Below are 20,924 nucleotides of genomic sequence, written 5' to 3' on the forward strand. Positions count from 1 at the left end.
TAGGATAAGGAGAGGCCAATCACAAAATGTTAGTTATAGCTGGAAGGAATTTGAGGCCATCCCACTGTTTTTGAGAAGCAGAAATAAAGTGCCAAAGAGCCCTGCCAGCATAGGATGGTTAGTGGCAGAGCTGGGTCTAGAACTGAGTTATCTTACTCCCCAGTACAGTATTCACCCATTTGTCTTTTCTACTCTAGCATAACTTTATTTTATTTTAATTTGGGGGGGGGGGGTGGTGGAAGTAAGCTACTTTGCATGCCAGCTTCCCTCTTAACTGGTCAGGCTGCCGAGATACTGCTTACCTGGTGAGTCATGTCAGCACCTAGGGAGACTCTCCTGCTTTGATATGGGGCTATTCAACGCTTCACAAAAAAAAATAGCTTAGGGGCTGCAAAAAGGCTGTTGACTCTGCTCTACTTATTTATCCCACTGGCATGTTCTCATGAAATTACCTCCTATTTTCCTCTCATTCTCCTTCCCTGCCTCAAAAAAAGAAACATCCGTATAACTTATGGAAGGGCTCCAACATCAGCCAATGCATATATTAAAGTTTTAAATCAATTATTGTTCTAGTACACACCCTGGGGTTGAGAAAGAAAGAACATCCAGGACTAACAAACCTGATTGTTCTGGCAAAGTTGCCATTCGATTCATGCTGGCATTTCTGGGCTTTTCTTTTCCTTTAATATTCCAACCTCATTTAAAAAAAAAAAAAAGTTAATGGCTCAAGTAGCAATTTTTAACATTACTGTTTCATTCAGTTTCTTCATAAGACTTCTACCTCCCAGTCTCTTGAGGATTACCCAGAGGGCATGATGCCCAGAGTTTGCTTACTTAGTTGCAGAGACAGCTGTCAGTCTGATAGTGAGTTCATTAGACTGTGGATTATTCCTCACTTTATTAACTTCTGAGCAAGGGAGAGACTCAGGCTTGGGAATATGAGCACTTCACAACTTGGCATTCCAGATTGAGAAAAACACTTAATCATAACAGTTAAGAAATTAAATTACAACTGTGTATAACATTGTGAATTTTAACCTAACAACTACTCTGAGTTGGACCTATACAAGTTTCTGATTAACACCGTTGAACTAAAATTCCTATAACATATGATGCATGGGTCTTTGTGTTTTTTAGGCAAGTACTGGAAGTCGGTAAGGACGGTGAGTGTGCCGAGGGGCTGCGCTCTGGCTGGGGCGCAGTTGCAAGAGGAGACAGAGACCGTTTCTGCCCTGGCCTCCCTGACGGTGGATGTGGAACAGCCCTTTGCTCGAGAAGACAACAGGTATGAATCCTACATGGGGGGAATCATCAGGGTCAGGAACATCCAGGCTCATCATTAGCGACTGTGAGCCTCTCTCTAGGCTCTCCTTCTCCTGTCTCCTCCACTTCCACTTCTCCGAAGCCACAGATGCCACAGCACATGCTGTCGGCTGTCAAGAATTCATGTGTTTCATTCTTGATGAGAAACACAGAGGTGGAGCATGTGTTTACAGTTCACAGAGAAATAGAGTGATGAGATAGCTGGTCCTCGTTGGATAATTTAGTGCAGATCATTATGGAAAAAGCTTCTTGTGGGCTTAACTTCTTTCCTTAGTTATCGCTATTTTTCAAGATGTTCTTTCTCTTTCTCTCATCATTTCGAAGTTACTGATATAACAAAGGGGAAAAAGGAGAGCAAAACCTGGAGGTATGGCTTGTCAGTTGGGTAGCCTTATATGACTGTCTGTGAGGTACAACTACTGGATAAAGATGAAAGTTACCTTCCAAGGAGATAGGAGTGTGTATAAAGGAATGTGTGGACCGGGGTCTGATTTTATTTTACTTTAGGATAAGAAGGAGTTGATTTTAATTAGTCTTCATATGAATAGCTTTCAGGAAAAAAAAAAACATAAAGATAACCTAAGATTGAGCTTGCTGCTTCTCCTTTTAAGAAATGTTTGTCAGTTTGTACATTTTGGTGTTCAACAGACAGTGCTACATTCAGGATTTCTTTTAAGTTTACTATGACCGAAACCACCCCAAATGTACAGACAGTAACATTGGTGCTCTCTGTGGATGACTTCAAAGTCAGTCACATTTCTTCAATTTAAAAATGAATAGGTGAGCTTTCACTAAAGCTCTGCCAGCTTGCACTTTTAAATTGCTTCTGAGAATGAAATCGAATTCCCTCCGTTAATAACATCACCATTAATTATACAGATCCTGCTACTAGTACATAGGTTGGCAATTTTCCCAAGAATGCACAGATTTGAACAGTTTTAGCTTTTCTTGCTTTTACTGGGTATTCAGAGTTTAATGGATTTAACATCTTGCTTTGGTCAAAAGCAGGAGATACCTTGAATACCTTGAATAAGAGATTTCATTTTTATGCAATTGTTTTTTCTTACTATAACCACTTAAAAAGAAGATTACCAGTAGGGAAAAAAAAAGTTGTACAATATTGTATTAAAAGACATCTTCATATGGGCATCTGGAGCATAAGGGTAAACTTATTTTACATCTTCGATAATATGAACTAACCCCCTGCTGTTCCCAGCTAAGAACCAAACCAAGTTCATAATCCAAAGGTGTTGCAGTTATTCCCAAGGCCAAATACAGTTAGTTGTCTGTCATTTGAGGGCTGTAAAACTAAGGAAACTAACATCTGTTAGTGCTGGATATATAAAGGAGCGTAGCTATTCTTTAGAATTCATTTAGTATAGAGAAACGAAGCTAAATTCCAGCCCGAGTGAAATGAATTGTAAGTAATTTTTCCCATTAAATTGCAGGGCTTAGAATAATAAAGAATAATAAGTCCTGTTGTGAGCCCCACATAACATAAAAATCTCAGCACTTTGGCAGGAACTGGCTCTATAAGCATGCTTGTTTATCCTCAGGTACACAGTGTGCTTGACTCCTGATAATCTATAGGGACTTGACCCTGGCTTCAGTTCACAGTGATTTTTAAGCTTCATCTGATGACAGAGAAAGAATGGGAATGTTTTGATGTACAGGGAAACAGAGTTGAAGCTTGTGGCCTGGATTCATGTTTCTTTATCAGTTTTAGACAGATTGTATCTATTTTGATTGATTTTTCTTATGGGAAGGAAAATGGTTTTGCTTGAAATATTTTCTGTGGCTTTGAACTCACTTTTTCAGCAGAGGAAAAGAAAAATTCTTCTAGAACTGGCTTTTGCATTTCTATTGAACCATGCATGAATTTCATCACAGAGAGTCAGACAGGGAGAACCCTTAAAAGCCACAGAGCATTTATTCTTTTCAGGGGAATGCTATCAGAATTGTCCCCCTACTCAGTATAGGAAAGATGGCTTTCACAATGAGGTAAAGAGGTAGAAATGTTCTTAGGCCTTTGTTATGAATGCAATGTTATAAGTACACAGGAAATTGAAAAATTAGAAAAATCAGAGAACTAAATGGATGGAAAAGGGTGAAGGCAAGATTCTTTTTATAGGAAAGTCTTGCCAGTTATTTTGGAGAATATATTGGTGTTTGGAGTGAGATGACTCATTTTGTACTAAGATTTTGGGTAAAGCAGCTCTTTTCCTGGCCAACTCATATCTGACTCATTTACCACTAGTGAATAAGGGATAAAATGCTCCTGGCTAAGAACCATTGTAAGTATTTTTTGTTCATTTTGGGGGGGCGGGGTGTGAGGGAGATGACAACACAGTGCAAATAGTCATTTCATTTTTATAACTCATTGATGGACCATGAAGAATAAATTATTAGAAAAAGGCTAGGGATTCATTTTGGGGATGATTGACTGAAATACAGTTTTCAAAACATAATTTTCAGGTGGCAGAGGACTTAAGCAGGAACAAAATGACTGGTGGGTCAGTAAAAAAAACAACAAAACAAAAATAAAGGACAAAAAACTAAGTGGGGTCAAGTTATATGTTCAAAAAAAATTAAATAGATAGGACTAGTCACATATAGCATATTGTTTAGAAGACAGAACTGTGATCTTAGTTTCTTTCTTGATTGTCAGGAGACTGTACCTTTAAAAGATTATAGTTTGCATTGTTCAGATATCTATTTCAAATGCTTCTACTTTGAAAAGGTCAGTTCAATATTGAGGTTTATTCTTGGATACCAGTTCGCGCTCTGCTGAAAATCAAGAAAAAGTTTTCTCTGGCAATCAAGACTTTAGAATGATCAACTCTTAAGTTACTGGGAGCATATTTACACTCTAGAATTTCTGACTCTCTCATTTTTTAATCAAAACAAAAACTGAAAGTTAGGTTTTCAAGTGTCACTTTATTGATTATAGTGTGAGTCACATTAGATTTTCTTTAATACAAGAGGATCTGGTCGTTTCTGAATCATTTCATCTTCAACTTTTGCCAACTTTTCTCATGAATTAGATGGTTTCAGTCATTATATGACACAGAAGCATGAGAAAAATATATGATTCTGAATCTGGCTATTTTTTAAATTAATTTTTATTGGAGTATGGTTGCTTTACAATGTTGTGTTAGCCTCCACTGCACAACAAAATGAATCAGCCATACACACATAGATATCCCCTCCCTTTTGAACTGCCCTCCCATTTAGGTTACCACAGTGCATTAGGTAGAGTTCCCTGTGCTGTACAGTATATTCCCATTGGCTATTTTGTTTTTTGAATAACTGTCTTATTCATGAATATTTTTTAAAAGTATAATAAGCTAGAAAATCCCAAGTATCATCTGCCTTAGCTTTGAATGGTCTATCAGTAGTGCCAAGGACATTGATAACCCCATTTTCCTGTGTCTGGAGATTTATATAGAAATATAGACCACTCTTAAATACACATTCGCATCTAATAGAAATACAGCTTTGTTTTCCATGCTTTAGGATTGTCTCTCCAAGGCTTCTGGAAGCTAAATGTTGCACTGATTATTCAGGTCTCTGATTTTTCTCTCTGGTACCGTTATTGTGAGCACCTGTTTATCTAAACAGGCAAACATTCCAATATAAATTTTATTCTTAATTTTCATCCAGTGTCAACAATACCTTAGTTGAAAAGTGGGTTGAGATTTGGAAGCTCCTGGTAAAAGAAAGGAGCTCCTTTATCTTCTTTTCCTCTTCCTCCTGGGACCATGATTTTACCCCTGTGTTCAGTGCCTAACATGTGGTCTTGGGGCATGTGTGAATTCTTAGTATGTTTGTTAGGGATTAAATCCAGTGCCCGATGTATTTCAGGGTTCCCTTCTGAATTGTTTACAAATAAGTGTTTAATTGGAAAAAAAGAAACACAATGCACTAGAAGCATAAGTAAAATGAGATGCACGGTAACTTTAGCTTCCCATCATCCTCATCTTCATCTCAACTCCTTCAGTCCTGTCTTCTTACCACTACAGAGGAAGAGGAGGTTGTGACTCTGGAATCAGCTTCCCTAGGTTCAGATTCCATCTCCATCTTAATAAGTGTTGATCAGTGGCAAGTTACTTATCTCTCTGGGCTTTACTTTCTTTGTCTTTAAAATGAAGGGAAAATTTCAGAGGGTTTTGAGGCTGAAATAATACATGTTAAGAACTTAACACTTGACACAGGGTAAGTACTCAATATTAAGGTTGACTTTTGTTATTTTTTTCTTTTTCCTGCTTCCTCAGTTTGCTCTATTCTTTCCCTCCCTTAATACATTGTTCATCATCCAGGGATCTATAATATTAGAAATAGAGAGGCTGTACCTGGGCATCTATATGTTTAACTGTTCATAGGTTAAATCAATAGTATAGTCATTAAAAATAAGAGATTGATAAATAATCGCTAAGCAATAAATTGATTCAGTTAACTAAGCTGTGGTTAGCTGACTTAAGAACTTTCACAATGCCCAATACATTGTAGGTAATAAACAAATACTTATTGAATGAATGAGTCCAAGACAGACAACAAGACATTGTTAAAATAGTAACAGAACAATTTGTAATGATATCTGAGGTTTCTTTGTCTCCTTGTCTCTATGTACTATGTTTTCTGAGGGAATCAGTGTTTTTCTCTTTTACAAGAGTTTTCAAAATGTGTATTTTACATTTTTCTTCCATAGTACTAATTGACAGTGTCCATTTTCAGATATGTTGGCTAACCAGAATCCATAGTACTCATATCATAAAGATCGATTGACTGAGGAGACATGATAACGGTGGGAAGGGAAAGCGAAGTGTCTGAATGGAGAAAGGAATTGTCTTTCGTGAGGTGGAGGGGCTATGGGAGTCATGCTGACAGATTACAGGATTATTCTGCAACTTGCAGAATGAGGAGGGAGAAAATCCGGTTCATTTATTCTTTAAACATTTTCTGATTACTTTTTATGTGCCAGACAAAGTGTTGGGAGTCAAGGTCACAAAGCTTCCGTGGAGTCTTCAAAATATCCACATACTTCAAGGTTGTATTAGTTTTCTATTGCTATCTTAACCAAAAAATTACTACAAACTTCGTGGCTCAAAATGACAAAAAGGTCAGAAGGGTGACAAGTCTCTGGGCTAAAATATAGTGGTTGGCAAGATCTTTTCCTTTCTGGAGGCTCTAGGGAAGAAACTGTTTCCTTGCCTTTCCCACTTTCTAGAGGCTGCCTGCATTCCTTGGTTCATGACCCCCTTCCTCTGTCTTCAAAGCCAGCAACTTTACATCTGTCTGACCTTTCTTCAGTCATCACATCTCTCTCTGACTGAAAGAAAAAAGCTGGGAAAACTGGCTTAAAACCAGGAAAGTTTCTCTGCTTGTAAGGACTCATATGATTAGATTGGACTCACCAGGATCATTTCTCTATCTCAAGGTCCTTAACCTTAATCATATCTACAAAGTCAGTTTGGCTACACAAGGTAACATATTCACAACTTCCAGGGATTAGTACATGGACATCTTTGGGGGCTATCATTCTTCCTACCACAGGATCAGACATGAACGACCAACTATTGTAAATGATAGGTCATTTGATAGACCGAGCTCCAGAATCAAAGAAGACCTAACATAGGCCAAGAACTGGGGAACAAATCACTGAGCCAGGGTAGAAAAACAGAGGATTTCAACTAGTGAATAAGAACAAAGGCATCCAAGATACAAAAAATAGCTTGAGCAAACCATCTATTTTTAATTTTTATTTTATATTGGAGTATAGTTGATTAACAATATTGTGTTAGTTTCAGATGCACAGCAAAGTGATTCAGTTATACATGTATCTATTGCTTTTCAAGCTCTTTTCCCATTTAGGTGATTACCGAATATTGAGTAGAGTTCCCTGTGCTATACAGTAGGTCCTTGTTGGTTATTTATTTAAAATATAGCAGTGTGTACATGTCAATCCCAAACTCCCAGTCTATCCCTCCCTCCGCCCCTGCTTCCCCCCAGTAACCATAAGTTTGTTCCTGAAGTATGTGAGTCTGTTTCTGTATTGTAAATTAGTTCATTTGTGTCATTTTTTAGATTCCGCATATAAGTGATATCATATGTTATTTGTCCTTCTGTCTGACTTACTTCACTTACTATGATAATCTCCAGGTCCATCCATGTTGCTGCAAATGGCATTATTTCATTCTTTTTTATGGCTGAGTAACATTCCATTGTATATATGTACCACATCTGCTTTATACATTCTTCTGTTGATGGACATTAGGTTGCTTCCATGTCTTGGCTATTGTAAATAGTGCTGCAGTGAACATTGGGGTGCATGTATCTTTTCGAAGTATGGTTTTCTCCAGATATATCCCCAGGAGTGGGATTGCTGGATCACATGGTAGCTCTGTTTTTAGTTTTTTAAGGAACCTCCATACTGTTCTCCATAGTGGCTGCACCAATTTACATTTCCACCAACAGTGTAGGAAGGTTCCCTTTTCTCCACACCCTTTCCAGCATTTATTCCTTGTAGACTTTTTGATAATGGCCATTCTGACTGGTGTGAGGTGATATCTTATTGTAGTTTTGATTTGTATTTCTCTAATAATTAGTGATGTTGAGCATCTATTCATGGGCCTCTTGGCCATCTGTAAGTATTCTTTGGAGAAATGTCTATTTAGGTCTTCTGCCCATTTTTTGATTGGGTTGTTTGGGCTTATTTTTTTATATTGAGCCTCATGAGCTGTTTGTAAATTTTGGAGACTAATCCCTTGTCAGTCACATTGTTTGCAAATATTGTCTCCCATTCTTTGGGTTGTCTTTTCATTTTGTTTATGGTTTCCTTTGCTGTGCAAAAGCTTTTCAGTTTAATTAGGTCCCATTTGTTTATTTTTGTTTGCATTTCCATTACTCTAGTAGGTGGATCAAAAAAGATCTTGCTGCGATTTATGTCAGAGTGTTCTGCGTGTGTTTTCCTTAAGAGTTTTATAGTGTCCAGTCTTACATTTAGGTCTTTAATCCATTTTGAGTTTATTTTTGTGTATGGTGTTAAAGAATGTTCTAATTTCATTTTTTTTTTACACTTTTCCTAGCACCATTTATTGAAGAGACTGTCTTTCCTCAATTAATTATATAGTCTTGCCTCCTTTGTTGTAGATTAATTGACCATAGGTACATAGTTCTGACTTGCATTTCCCTGATGATTAGTGATGTTGAACATCTTTTCATGTACCTGTTGATTAGTGATGTTGAGCATCTTGTTGTACCTTGTACCTGTTGGTCATCTATATGTCTTCTTTGGAAAAATGTCTATTCAGATCTTCTGCCATTAAGGGCTATTGCGAATAAAGCTGCTATGAAGATTTGTTATTGTGGAAAAAACACATAACATTTACCATCTGAACCATTTTTAAGTGTACTGTACAGTAGTGTTAATAACTACATGCCCATTGTCGTGCAACATATCTCTAGGACTTCTTTTTTGTCTTGCAAAACTGAAACTCTATTAAACAACTTCCATTTTCCCCTCCCCCCAGCTCCTGGCAACCACCATTCTACTTTCTATTTCTAAGAATTTGACTACTTTAGATACATCAAATAAGTGGAATCATGCAGTATTTGCCTTTTTGTGACTGGCTTACTTCACTTAGCATAACTTTTTTTGTCAAGGTTTATCCCTGTTGTAGCATATGACAAAATTTCTACCTTTTTTATGGCTGAGTAATATTTCATTGTATGTGTATACCACATTTTCTTTATCCATTCATCTGACAATGGACATTTAGGTTGCCTCCACCTCTTGGCTACTGATGCTTCAATGACTATAAATGTGCAATTATCTCTTCAAGATCCTATTTTGAATTATTTTGCATATATACCCATAAGTGGGATTTCTGGATCATATGGTAATTCTATTTTTAATTTTTTGAGGAACTTTTTTTTTTTTTTAAATATTTATTTATTTATTTATTTTTGGCTGTGTTGGGTCTTCGTTTCTGTGCGAGGGCTTTCTCTAGTTGTGGCGAGCGGGGGCCACTCTTCATCGCGGTGCGCGGGCCTCTCACTGTCGCGGCCTCTCGTTGCGGAGCACAGGCTCCAGCCGCACAGGCTCAGTAGTTGTGGCTCACGGGCCTAGTTGCTCTGCGGCATGTGGGATCTTCCCAGACCAGGGCTCAAACCCGTGTCCCCTGCATTGGCAGGCGGATTCTCAACCACTGCGCCACCAGGGAAGCCCCCTTGAGGAACGTTTTATACAAGACTTTACTTTGTGAACACAAGCACTCAGTTTTCTTTAATGTACACTGAGGAGTGGAGTTGCCAAGTTATAGGAAAGTCATATGTCTTACTTTATAAACAAAACTTCCAAACTGCTTTCCAAAATGGCTGTACCATTTTTCATTCCCGCCATCAATGAATGCCAGTTCCAGTTGTTTTATATCCTCACCTGCACTTTGTATAATTGTTCCTTATAGTTTTAGCCTTTCTAGTGGGTATGTGGTGATAGTCCATAGTGCTTTCAAAATTCCTCCGAAGAGCCATATTTATGTCCATATCAGGTCTTCTTGGAACATACCCTCCCCTCCTTCTGTTTGGAATACTTAGCTTGTCTTCCTTCTCTTCTCACTGACCCTTCACTGGCCTTCCCATTGTCTTCCAACTTACCTTTTAGATCTCATATCAAATATCACTTCCTCTTCTTGGACAATTTTCACTGACCCTCAATCCCAAAATTAGATCAGGTTCATCTGTTATACTGTATTATGTCTCCCTATAATTCCAGTACCTAGAACACAACCAGGGTGCATCACAGACACTCAGTAATTATTTCTTCAGTCAATGAAAACTTCAGTAATCTGGGGAATGCCAGCATTGGTGGAGATGTGGGGCTCTGGAGCTCTCATAGCTGTGGGAAGGTAAACTATGGCAGCATTCTGAGAAGCAGTTTACTACCATTTTTAGTATACACAAAACATATAACCTGGTAATCTTGCTCCTGGGAATGTATATTGAAGACATTCTCATCTCGGGTAATTAGAAGACATGTACTAAGGAGTTCACTACAGCTTCTTTGTGGGGGGTAGAGAGGAGGAGTCAAACCCAGTGTCCATTATTGGAAGAACAAATGGTTAAAATGTGGTGAAGGTAGACCACAGAGGAGATGCCATGTAGCACTTGGCCGCTACAGACTAGATAAACATAATTGCTTACAGTGATGTTTATGTAATAACTACACTACTGGGTGAGAAAAGTAAGCAACAGAAATCATACATGTGTGTATAAAGATAAAACAAAAATATACACTCATAAAACAATAATATATAGCTTTAAAGAACACCCTATGAACAGATAACGTACATAACAGGAATTAGCTCTCTGTCGCCTGCCTCTTGCGAGAGCACCGGAATCACAACTAACTGTGGAACAGTCATCGACAGGAAGACACTGGCACCCCCCAAAAAAGATACCCCACATCCAAAGACAAAGGAGAAGCCACAATGAGACAGTAGGAGGGGCACAATCACAATAAAATCTAATCCTATAACTGCTGGGTGGGTGACTCACAAACTGGAGAACACTTATACCACAGAAGTCCACCCACTGGAGTGAAGGTTCTGAGCCCCACGTTAGGCTTTCGAACCTAGGGGTCTGGCAATAGGAGGAGGAATTCCTAGAGAATCAGACCTTGAAGGCTAGCGGGATTTGACTGCAAGAGACTTCGACAGGACTGGGGGAAACAGAGACTCCACTCCTGGAGGGCACACACAAAGTAGTGTGTGCACCAGGACCCAGGGAAAGGAGCAGTGACCCCATAGGAGACTGAACCAGACCTACCTGCTAGTGTTGGAGGGTCTCCTGCAGAGGCCGGGGGTGGCTGTCTCTCACTGTGAGGACAAGGACACCGGCAGCAGAAGTTCTGGAAAGTACTCCTTGGCATGAGCCCTCCCAGAGTCCGCCATTAGCCCCACCAAAGGGCCCGGGTACACTCCAGTGTTGGGTCGCCTCAGGCCAAAAACCAACAGGGAGGGAACACACAGCCCCACCCATCAGCAGACAAGCAGATTAAAGTTTTACTGAGCTCTGCCCACCAGAGTAACTGCCAGCTCTACCCACCACCATTCCCTCCAATCAGGAAACTTGCACCAGCCTCTTAGATAGCCTCATCCACCAGAGGGCAGACAGGAGAAGCAAGAAGAACTCCAGTCCTGCAGCCTGTGGAACAAAAACCACATTCACAGAAAGATAGACAAGATGAAAAGGCAGACGGCTATGTACCAGATGAAGTAACAAGATAAAACCCCAGAAAGACAACTAAAGGAAATGGAGATAGGTAACCTTCCAAAGATTTCAGAATAATGATAGTGAAGATGATCCAGGACCTCGGAAAAAGAATGGAGGCAAAGATCTAGAAGATACAAGAAATGTTTAACAAAGACATAGAAGAATTAAAGCGCAAACAAACAGAAATGAACAATAACTGAAATGAAAAATACACTAGATGGAATCAATAGCAGAATAACTGAGGCAGAAGAATGGGTAAGTGACCTGGAAGACAGAATGGTGGAATTCACTGCTGCAGAACAGACTAAAGAAAAAAGAATGAAAAGAAATGAAGAAAGCCTAAGAGACCTCTGGGACAACATTAAATGCAACAACATTCACATTATAGGAATCACAGAAGAAGAGAGAGAGAAAGGACCGGAGAAAATATTTGAAGAGATTATACTGGAAAACTTCCCTAACATGGGAAAGGAAATAGCCACCCAAGTCCAGGAAGTGCAGAGAGTCCCATACAGGATAAACCCAAGGAGAAACACACTGAGACACATAGTAATCAAATTGACAAAAATTAAAGACAAAGAAAAATTACTGAAAGCAGCAAGGGAAAAACAACAAATAACATACAAGGGAACTCCCATAAGGTTAACAGCTGATTTCTCAAAAGAAACTCTACAAGCCAGAAGGGAGTGGCATAACATATTTAAAGTGATGAAAGGGAAGAACCTACAACCACGATTACTCTACCTGGCAAGGATCGCATTCAGATTCGATGGAGAAACCAAAAGCTTTACAGACAAGCAGAAGCTAAGAGAACTCAGCACCACCAAACCAGCTCTACAACAAATGCTAAAGGAACTTCTCTAAGTGGGAAACACAAGAGAAGAAAAGGACCTACACAAACAAACCCAAAACAATTAAGAAAATGGTAATAGGAACATACATATTGATAATTAGCTTAAATGTGAATGGATTAAATGCTCCAACCAAAAGACACAGGCTCACTGAATGGATACAAAAGCAAGACCCATATATATGCTGTCCACAAGAGACCCACTTCAGACCTAGGGACACATTCAGACTGAAAGTGAGGGGATGGAAAAAGATATTCCATGCAAATGGAAATCAAAAGAAAGCTGGAGTAGCAATACTCATATCAGATAAAATAGACTTTAAAGTAAAGAATGTTACAAGAGACAAGGAAGGACACTACATAATGATCAAGGGATCAATCCAAGAAGAAAATATAACAATTATAAATATATATGCACCCAACATAGGAGCACCTAAATACATAAGGCAACTGCTAACAGCTATAAAAGAGGAAATTGACAGTAACACAATAACAGTGGGGGACTTTAACACCTCACTTACACCAATGGACAGATCATCCAAACAGAAAATTTATAAGGAAACACAAGCTTTAAATGACACAATAGGCCAGATAGGTTTAATTGATATTTATAGGACATTCCATCCAAAAACAGCAGATTACACTTTCTTCTCAAGTGCACAAAGAACATTCTCCAGGAAAGATCACATCTTGGGTCACAAATGAAGCCTCAGTAAATTTAAGAAAACTGAAATCATATCAAGCGTCTTTTCTGACCACAACGCTATGAGATTAGAAATCAGTTACACGAAAAAAACCGTAAAAAACACCAACATATGGAGGCTAAACAATACGTTACTAAAAAACCAAGAGATCACTGAAGAATTCAAAGACAACATCAAAAAATACCTAGAGACAAATAACAATGAAAACACGACGATCCAAAACCTATGGGATGCAACAAAAGCAGTTCTAAGAGGGAAGTTTATAGCAATACAAGCCTACCTCAAGAAACAAGAAAAATCTCAATAAACAATGTAACCTTAAACCTAAAGGAACTAAAGAAAGAACAAACAAAACCCAAAGTTACCAGAAGGAAAGAAATCATAAAGATCAGAGCAGAAATACATGAAATTGAAACAAAGAAAACAATGGCAAACATCAATAAAACTAAAAGCTGGTTCTTTGAGAAGATAAACAAAATTGATAAACCATTAGCCAGACTCATCAAGAAAAAGAGGGTGAGGACTCAAATCAATAAAATTAGAAATGAAAACGGAGAAGTTACAACAGACACTGCAGAAATACAAAGCATCCTAAGAGACTACTACAAGCAACTCTATGCCAATAAAATGGACAACCTGGAAGAAATGGACACATTCTTAGAAAGGTATAACCTTCCAAGACTGAACCAGGAAGAAACAGAAAATATGAACAGACCAATCAGAAGTAATGAAATTGAAACTGTGATTAAAAATCTTCCAACAAACAAAAGTCCAGGACCAGATGGCCTCACAGGTGAATTCTATCAAACATTTACAGAAGAGCTAACACCCATCCTTCTCAAACTCTTCCAAAAAATTGCAGAGGAAGGAACACTCCCAAACTCATTCTATGAGGCCACCATCACCCTGATACCAAAACCAGACAAAGATACTACAAAAAACGAAAAATACAGACCAGTATCACTGATGAATATAGATGCAAAAACCCTCAACAAAATACTAGCAAACAGAATCCAACAACACATTAAAAGGATCATACACCATGATCAAGTGGGATTTATCCCATGGATGCAAGGATTCTTCAATATACACAAATCAATCAGTGTGATACACTATACTAACAAACTGAAGAATAAAAACCATATGATCATCTCAATAGATGCAGAAAAAGCTGTTGACAAAATTCAACACCCACTTACGGTAAAAACTCTCCAGAAAGTGGGCATAGAGGGAAACTACCTCAACATAATAAAGGCCATATACAACAAACCCACAGCAAATATCATTCCCAATGGTGAAAAACTGAAAGCATTTCCTCTAAGATCAGGAACAAGACAAGGATGTCCACTCTCACCACTATTATTCAACATAGTTTTGGAAGTCCTAGCCACGGCAGTCAGAGAAGAAAAAGAAATAAAAGGAATACAAACTGGAAAAGAAAAAGTAAAACTGTCACTGTTTGCAGATGACATACTATACATAGAGAATCCTAAAGATGCCACCAGAAAACTACTAGAGCTAATCAATGAATTTGGTAAAGTTGCAGGCTACAAAATTAATGCACAGAAATCTCTTGCATTCCTATACACTAATGATGAAAAATCTGAAAGAGAAATTAAGGAAACACTCCCATTTGCCTTTGCAACAAAAAGCATAAAATACCTAGGAATAAACCTACCTAGGGAGACAAAAGACCTGTATGCAGAAAACTATAAGACACTGATGAAAGAAATTAAAGATGATACAAACAGATGGAGAGAGATACCACGTTCTTGGATTGGAAGAATCAATATTGTGAAAATGACTATATTACCCAAAGCAATCTACAGATTCAATGCAATCCCTATCAAATTACCAATGGCATTTTTTACAGAACTAGAACAAAAAATCTTAAAATTTGTATGGAGACACAAAAGACCCAGAATAGCCAAAGCAGTCTTGAGGGAAAAAAACGGAGCTGGAGGAGTCAGACTCCCTGACTTCAGACTATACTACAAAGCTACAGTAATCAAGACAATATGGTACTGGCACAAAAACAGAAATATAGATCAATGGAACAGGATAGAAAGCCCAGAGATAAACCCATGCACCTATGGTCAAGTAATCTATGACAAAGGAGGCAAGGATATACAGTGGAGAAAAGACAGCCTCTTCAATAAGTGGTGCTGGGAAAACTGGAAAGCTACATGTAAAAGAATGCAATTAGAACACTCCCTAACACCATACACAAAAATAAGCTCAAAGTAGATTAGAGACCTAAATGTAAGACTGGACACTATAAAACTCTTAGAGGAAAACATAGGAAGAACACTCTTTGACATAAATCCCAGCAAGATGTTTTTTGATCCACCTCCTAGAGAAATGGAAATAAAAACAAAAATAAACAAATGGGACCTAATGAAACTTCAAAGCTTTTGCAAAGCAAACTACAAACAAGACAAAAAGACAACCCTCACAATGGTAGAAGATATTTGCAAATGAAGCAATGGACAAAGGATTAATCTCCAAAATATATAAACAGCTCATGCAGCTCAATATTAAAAAAACAAACAACCCAATCCAAAAATGGGCAGAAGACCTAAATAGACATTTCTCCAAAGAAGACATACAGATGGCCAAGAAGCACATGAAAAGCTGCTCAACATCACTAATTATTAGAGAAATGCAAATCAAAACTACAATGAGGTATCACCTCACACCAATTAGAATGGGCACCATCAGAAAATCTACAAAAAAATGCTGGAGAGGGTGTGGAGAAAAGGGAACCCTCTTGCACTGTTGGTGGGAATGTAAATTGATACAGCCACTATGGAGAACAGTATGGAAGTTCCTTAAAAAACTAAAAATAGAATTACCATACGACCCAGCAATCCCACTACTGAGCATATACCCAGAGAAAACCATAATTCAAAAAGACACATGCACCCCAATATTCATTGCAGCACTATTTACAATAGCCAGGTCATGGAAGCAACCTAAATGCCCACTGACAGATGAATGGATAAATATGGATAAAGAAGATGTGGTACATATATACAATGGAATATTACTCAAGGAACGAAATTGGGTCATTTGTAGAGGCGTGGATGAATCTAGAGACTGTCATACAAAGTGAAGTAAGTAAGAAAGTGAAAAACAAAAATCGTATATTAATGCATATATGTGTAACCTAGAAAAATGGTACAGATGAACCGGTTTGCAGGGCAGAAATTGAGACACAGATGTAGAGAACGTATGGACACCAAGGGGAGAAAGCGGCAGCGGGGTGGGGTGGTGGTGGGATGAATTGGGAGATTGGGATTGACATATGTACACTAATATGTATAAAATGGATAACTAATAAGAACCTGTTGTATAAAAAAAAAATTTTTTCAAAAAAAAATTCCCCTCTATCTGTGAACCTATGAAACTAGAAAATAAATTATGAATACTAAATAAAATGTTTTAGCTGAAAAAAAAAAACCAGGAATTAGATTGCTTGCCTTGGAGAAGGAAGAGGAAGGTATAGGGATTAAATTAAATCAATAAACCAAGAGGAAATGTGTCTTTAAAAATAACATTATTAATATAAATTAACAAATACTGCTTTAAAAATCATAGGAAATACCCCTTTAAGGGAAAATACAAGAATTTAATTTTATGCTGTATTTTGTCTCAAATTCTTTCTTTCTGCTTTTTATTTTTGCAAATTATCTAAACTACTATGACTGCTGGACCTAACTGATCCTTCCCTTAATGTATGAAATCTTTGCCCTTCATCAGTAAAGGACCATCTATGTTCACTTCTACTTGCTATAGTAGAAGTTTGTGTCTTTCAATCAGCTGAACTATTGTACTAAAATTTATCTTTGAATGTTTTATTTTACACTTATTCCTGACCTTCTTATGTCTCTACCTCACCTAATTGCAAAAGGAATTAAATCCAAATATTGAAGATTATCTCTCCCCTTCACCCAGCCCTTTCCACTTTTTTGTTAATCAAGATAACCTTGGTATCTGTCTATAAATGATTGAAGTGGGGAGCCCCCCACATTTTCAGAGTACTGCTTCTCACTCTTTCACCAAAATCAGCCATTAAAGGGTCATCCCTGAACAGTTCACTTTCTAAATGTTTCATGAAGATGACTATTTAAATTAACTTAAAAAAATATGTAGACATATAACAGTTACCTAGGGACAGGGATTAAGTAAAGATAATACTACATCCACTGAGAGCTATGGATATGAGAACACCCAGAGAGCAGGTTGGGGATTATTATTTCAGTTTTAAAGAGAAAACTGAGAATCTAGGGACGATGACTTGCTCAAAGTTAAATTTTAGAAAATGGCAGAGCTGGGACCTAAATACCTCTACCTTGTGAAATCTACCTTGAAATCCAGGATATTTTCCAACTTGCTATACTAGTAATAAAACTTCTGTGTTGCAAGACACTGAGAGATTTGGCTGGTTATGTGAATTTGTTTCATTAGAATGTGGCAGCAGTTAATTAACTATCTTCCAAAAAAGTGGTTAATATGAAATGACTTTGAGGGGAGGAAAGCGAAGAGAAGCATCTGATGGAAAGCTTTATATTGTACCTGAAAGTCCCCATGTTTCAACAGAAGAAGGTCCATTTTTGCAGTGAATGGTTTGTGCTGAAGACACTTTGCTTACCTCCTCAAAGCCTAGGCTGGATGTCTGGAGAATGCACAGACACTTACCACTGTCTGTGAAATTCCAGCCACAATTGAGTCCTGGATGTGGGGGAAAGATCATCTTGCTGTGGCTTTAGGTTAGAAGTAGGAAAATTCAGATGGAGGGAGTATCATAACCAAGATGGTAGAACAGGAGAACTGAGCCTCTGTCCCCACACAAAGATCAATAATTACACAGCTATCCATGAACAGAAACAGCCTTGGGAGAGCTCAGATGTCCACTTAGAAACACCAGCAACACAGTGGAACAAAAAACCTGAGACTAACTGGACAAAAAAAGGAAGAACAGCTTCATTTTGCCTGTGTCATCCCATCCTCCAAGTTGGCATTGCTCAGCACCAAGAGGGAACTCCCCAGGTAGAAGGAGTTCCCCTCACTGGCAAAGGGAAAACAGGGGTAAACAACCAGCTTCCCCAGCCTTTTGGGACACTGCAGGAAAAGACCCACTTCAGATTCACCTCACCCAGAGAGCAGCAAAGCTGAGGTGTATAGAGACGGCTAGGAACAGGGAAGAAGGGCATGGGGGCTACCAGTATCAGTCATGCATGGGAGCAACCATAGTTCCTAGTGACCTGCTCTTCAAGGACCCCAGCAGCTTTCACCACTGAAGAAACCAATGGCCAGTACAGTCACCTTTGACCCCCCTGCAGATTTCACCCTTGAGGTTTGTACCTCACTGGTTTTCACGTTCATGGTCACCAACTGTCTGAGTCCCTCCTCATCCCCTCCCTGCCACACACACACAGCTTTGGACCCATACTGGTGATCAGCCCCAGCCTCTGTGGCTGCACAAGTGCAAGACGCCCACCGAAACCCTGCTCTGCACCTCCACGCTGCCAGCCTGACTCCCATCACCAGCCTCCACTGCTCTGTGCCCGCCTGTGGCAAGAGCTGCAATCACGGAAGTCCATGCTGACAGCCAAGGCCCCCACAAATGCCTGTGGGCCAGGATTCAGTCCTGTCTCCCGTTACCGGCCTGAACCACAACTTCAGCTAGCTCCTCCAGCTGTGTATCTGCACCCCCCCCCACCTTGGCCCAACTCACATCACAAACCTCTACTACCAGGCTCACACCTGTGGTGAGACCCTTCCTCCATGGCAGTGCACCCCTACAGCCAAGGCCTCCAAAACTGCTATGGGCCCACATCTGGCCCTGACTCCTGTCACTGGCCTGCGCTGCTGGGCTCAGTGTCAGTTAGCTCCCCCAGCTATGTGCTTGCACCCTGCCAGCCTGAGTTCCAACACCAGACTCCATTATCATGGCCCCATGGAAAGACCCTGCAATCACAGGAGTGCATGCCCAGAGCCAGTGCCCCCACAGCTGATACTGTACCTGCGGTTGGCCCTGGCCCTTGCCACTACATGTGTGTCTGAAACTGGCCCTTGGCACTACACAGACACCTGAAGCTGGCCCTGCAGTCAAGTGTGTGAACCACTGGTTCCAGCCACTACAGCACCTGCCCTGGTCCCTAGCTGCTGTATCTGAAGAAGATGCTGAAGACCCCCAAAACCGTCAGTCCAGGACCCCCACACACACCATAGTACTCACCAAGGGCCACATAACTGTCATTGTTGTGGACCTGAAAGGCCTGAGCCAACAAGATATCATGCCTCCCTGCCCCAGAGCCACAGGGATCACGAAGAGGCAGGGAAACATAACACCACCAAAGGATCACAGTAAACTTCTACTAACTGACCCCAAAGAAATGGAGATACATGAATTGCCTGAAAAAGGATTAGAAATAATTTTTCTAAAGATGCTCAGAGAGTTGAATTACAAGAGAACACCGATAAACAATTTAACAAAAATCAGGAAAATAATACTAGAACAAAATGAGAAGTTCAAGAAAGATATAGAAAACGTAAACAAGTACCAAAACAGAAAGTTTGTATCTGTAGAATACAATAACTAAATTAAAGAATTCAAGAGAGTTAAACATCAGACTGAACCAAGCAGAAGAGTCAATGAACTTGAAAAGAGATGATTTGAAATTATCCAGTCAGAGGAGCAAAATGAAAAAAAATAAAAAACAAGAAAGGGGATATAGAAAGCCTGTGGGACTTATGAGACACCATTAAGACAAACAACCTATGAATCATTAGAGTCCCAGGAGGGGAAGAGAGGAAAAAAGGAAAAGAAAGCTTATTTAAAGTAATAATGGCTGAGAACTTCCCAAACCTGAGGAGAGATTTGAACATACAAGTTCATAAAGCTAATAGGTCAGCCCCAAATTTCAATCCAAAACGATCTTCTCCAAGACTCATAATAAAACTCAAAAGTCAGAGACAAAGAGAATTTTAAAAGCAACAAGAGAAAATTTTTCTCTCTTACAAGTGAACCTTCATAAGCCTATTAGTGGATTTCTCAGCAGAAACCTTGCAGGCCAGGAGAGAGTAGGATGATATATTCAAAGTGCTGAAAGAAAAAAACTGCCAACCGGACTACTTTACCTGACAAAGTTTTCCTTTAGAAATTAAGGTGAGATAAAAAGACTTTACCAAACAAAAAAAAAAGTTGAAGTAGTTCATCACCACAAGACTTTCCTTACAAGAAGTGCTGAAAGGAGTCCTTCAAGCTACAAAGAAAGTACGATAACTACTAACATGAAAACATATGAAAATGTACAACACACTGGTAAAGGTAAGTATATAGTCAGATTCAGAATACTCTAATACTATAATATGGTGATGTGTTAAACACCTAACTCTAGGATAAAGGTCAAAGGACAAAAGTATTTTAAATAGCTATAGCTACAGTAATTTGTTCATGGATACACAATATAAAAAAAAAATCATGACATCAAAAACAAACTATAACACACCATTGTAAAGCAATTATACTCCAATAAAGATGTTAAAAAAGAAAAAAACTATAGACAGGAGGAGTAAAAGGGTAGAGTTTTGTATGCAATTAAAGTTAAGTTGTTGTCAGCTTAAAATTAGACTGTTATGTCTATAAGATGTTTCAAGTAAGCCTTGGGGTAACCACAAAGCAAAAACCTACGGTAGGGCTTCCCTGGTGGTGCAGTGCTTAAGAATCCACCTGCCAGTGCAAGGGACATGGGTTCAAGCCCTGGTCC

General features: G+C 39.0%; 1 protein-coding gene across 1 annotated transcript in view; it reads left to right on the plus strand.

The window, feature by feature from the left end:
* HDAC9 (histone deacetylase 9) overlaps positions 1-20,924 on the plus strand; it is a 572,450-nt gene that overhangs the window by 538,697 nt on the left and 12,829 nt on the right. Inside the window, exon 25 of the mRNA XM_057549729.1 lies at positions 1,138-1,285. Coding sequence (XP_057405712.1) covers positions 1,138-1,285 — 148 coding nt within the window. The remainder of the gene's footprint in view (positions 1-1,137; positions 1,286-20,924) is intronic.

This window comes from Balaenoptera acutorostrata, chromosome 7 (genome assembly GCF_949987535.1).
Source record: "Balaenoptera acutorostrata chromosome 7, mBalAcu1.1, whole genome shotgun sequence".
Taxonomy (NCBI): domain Eukaryota; kingdom Metazoa; phylum Chordata; class Mammalia; order Artiodactyla; family Balaenopteridae; genus Balaenoptera; species Balaenoptera acutorostrata.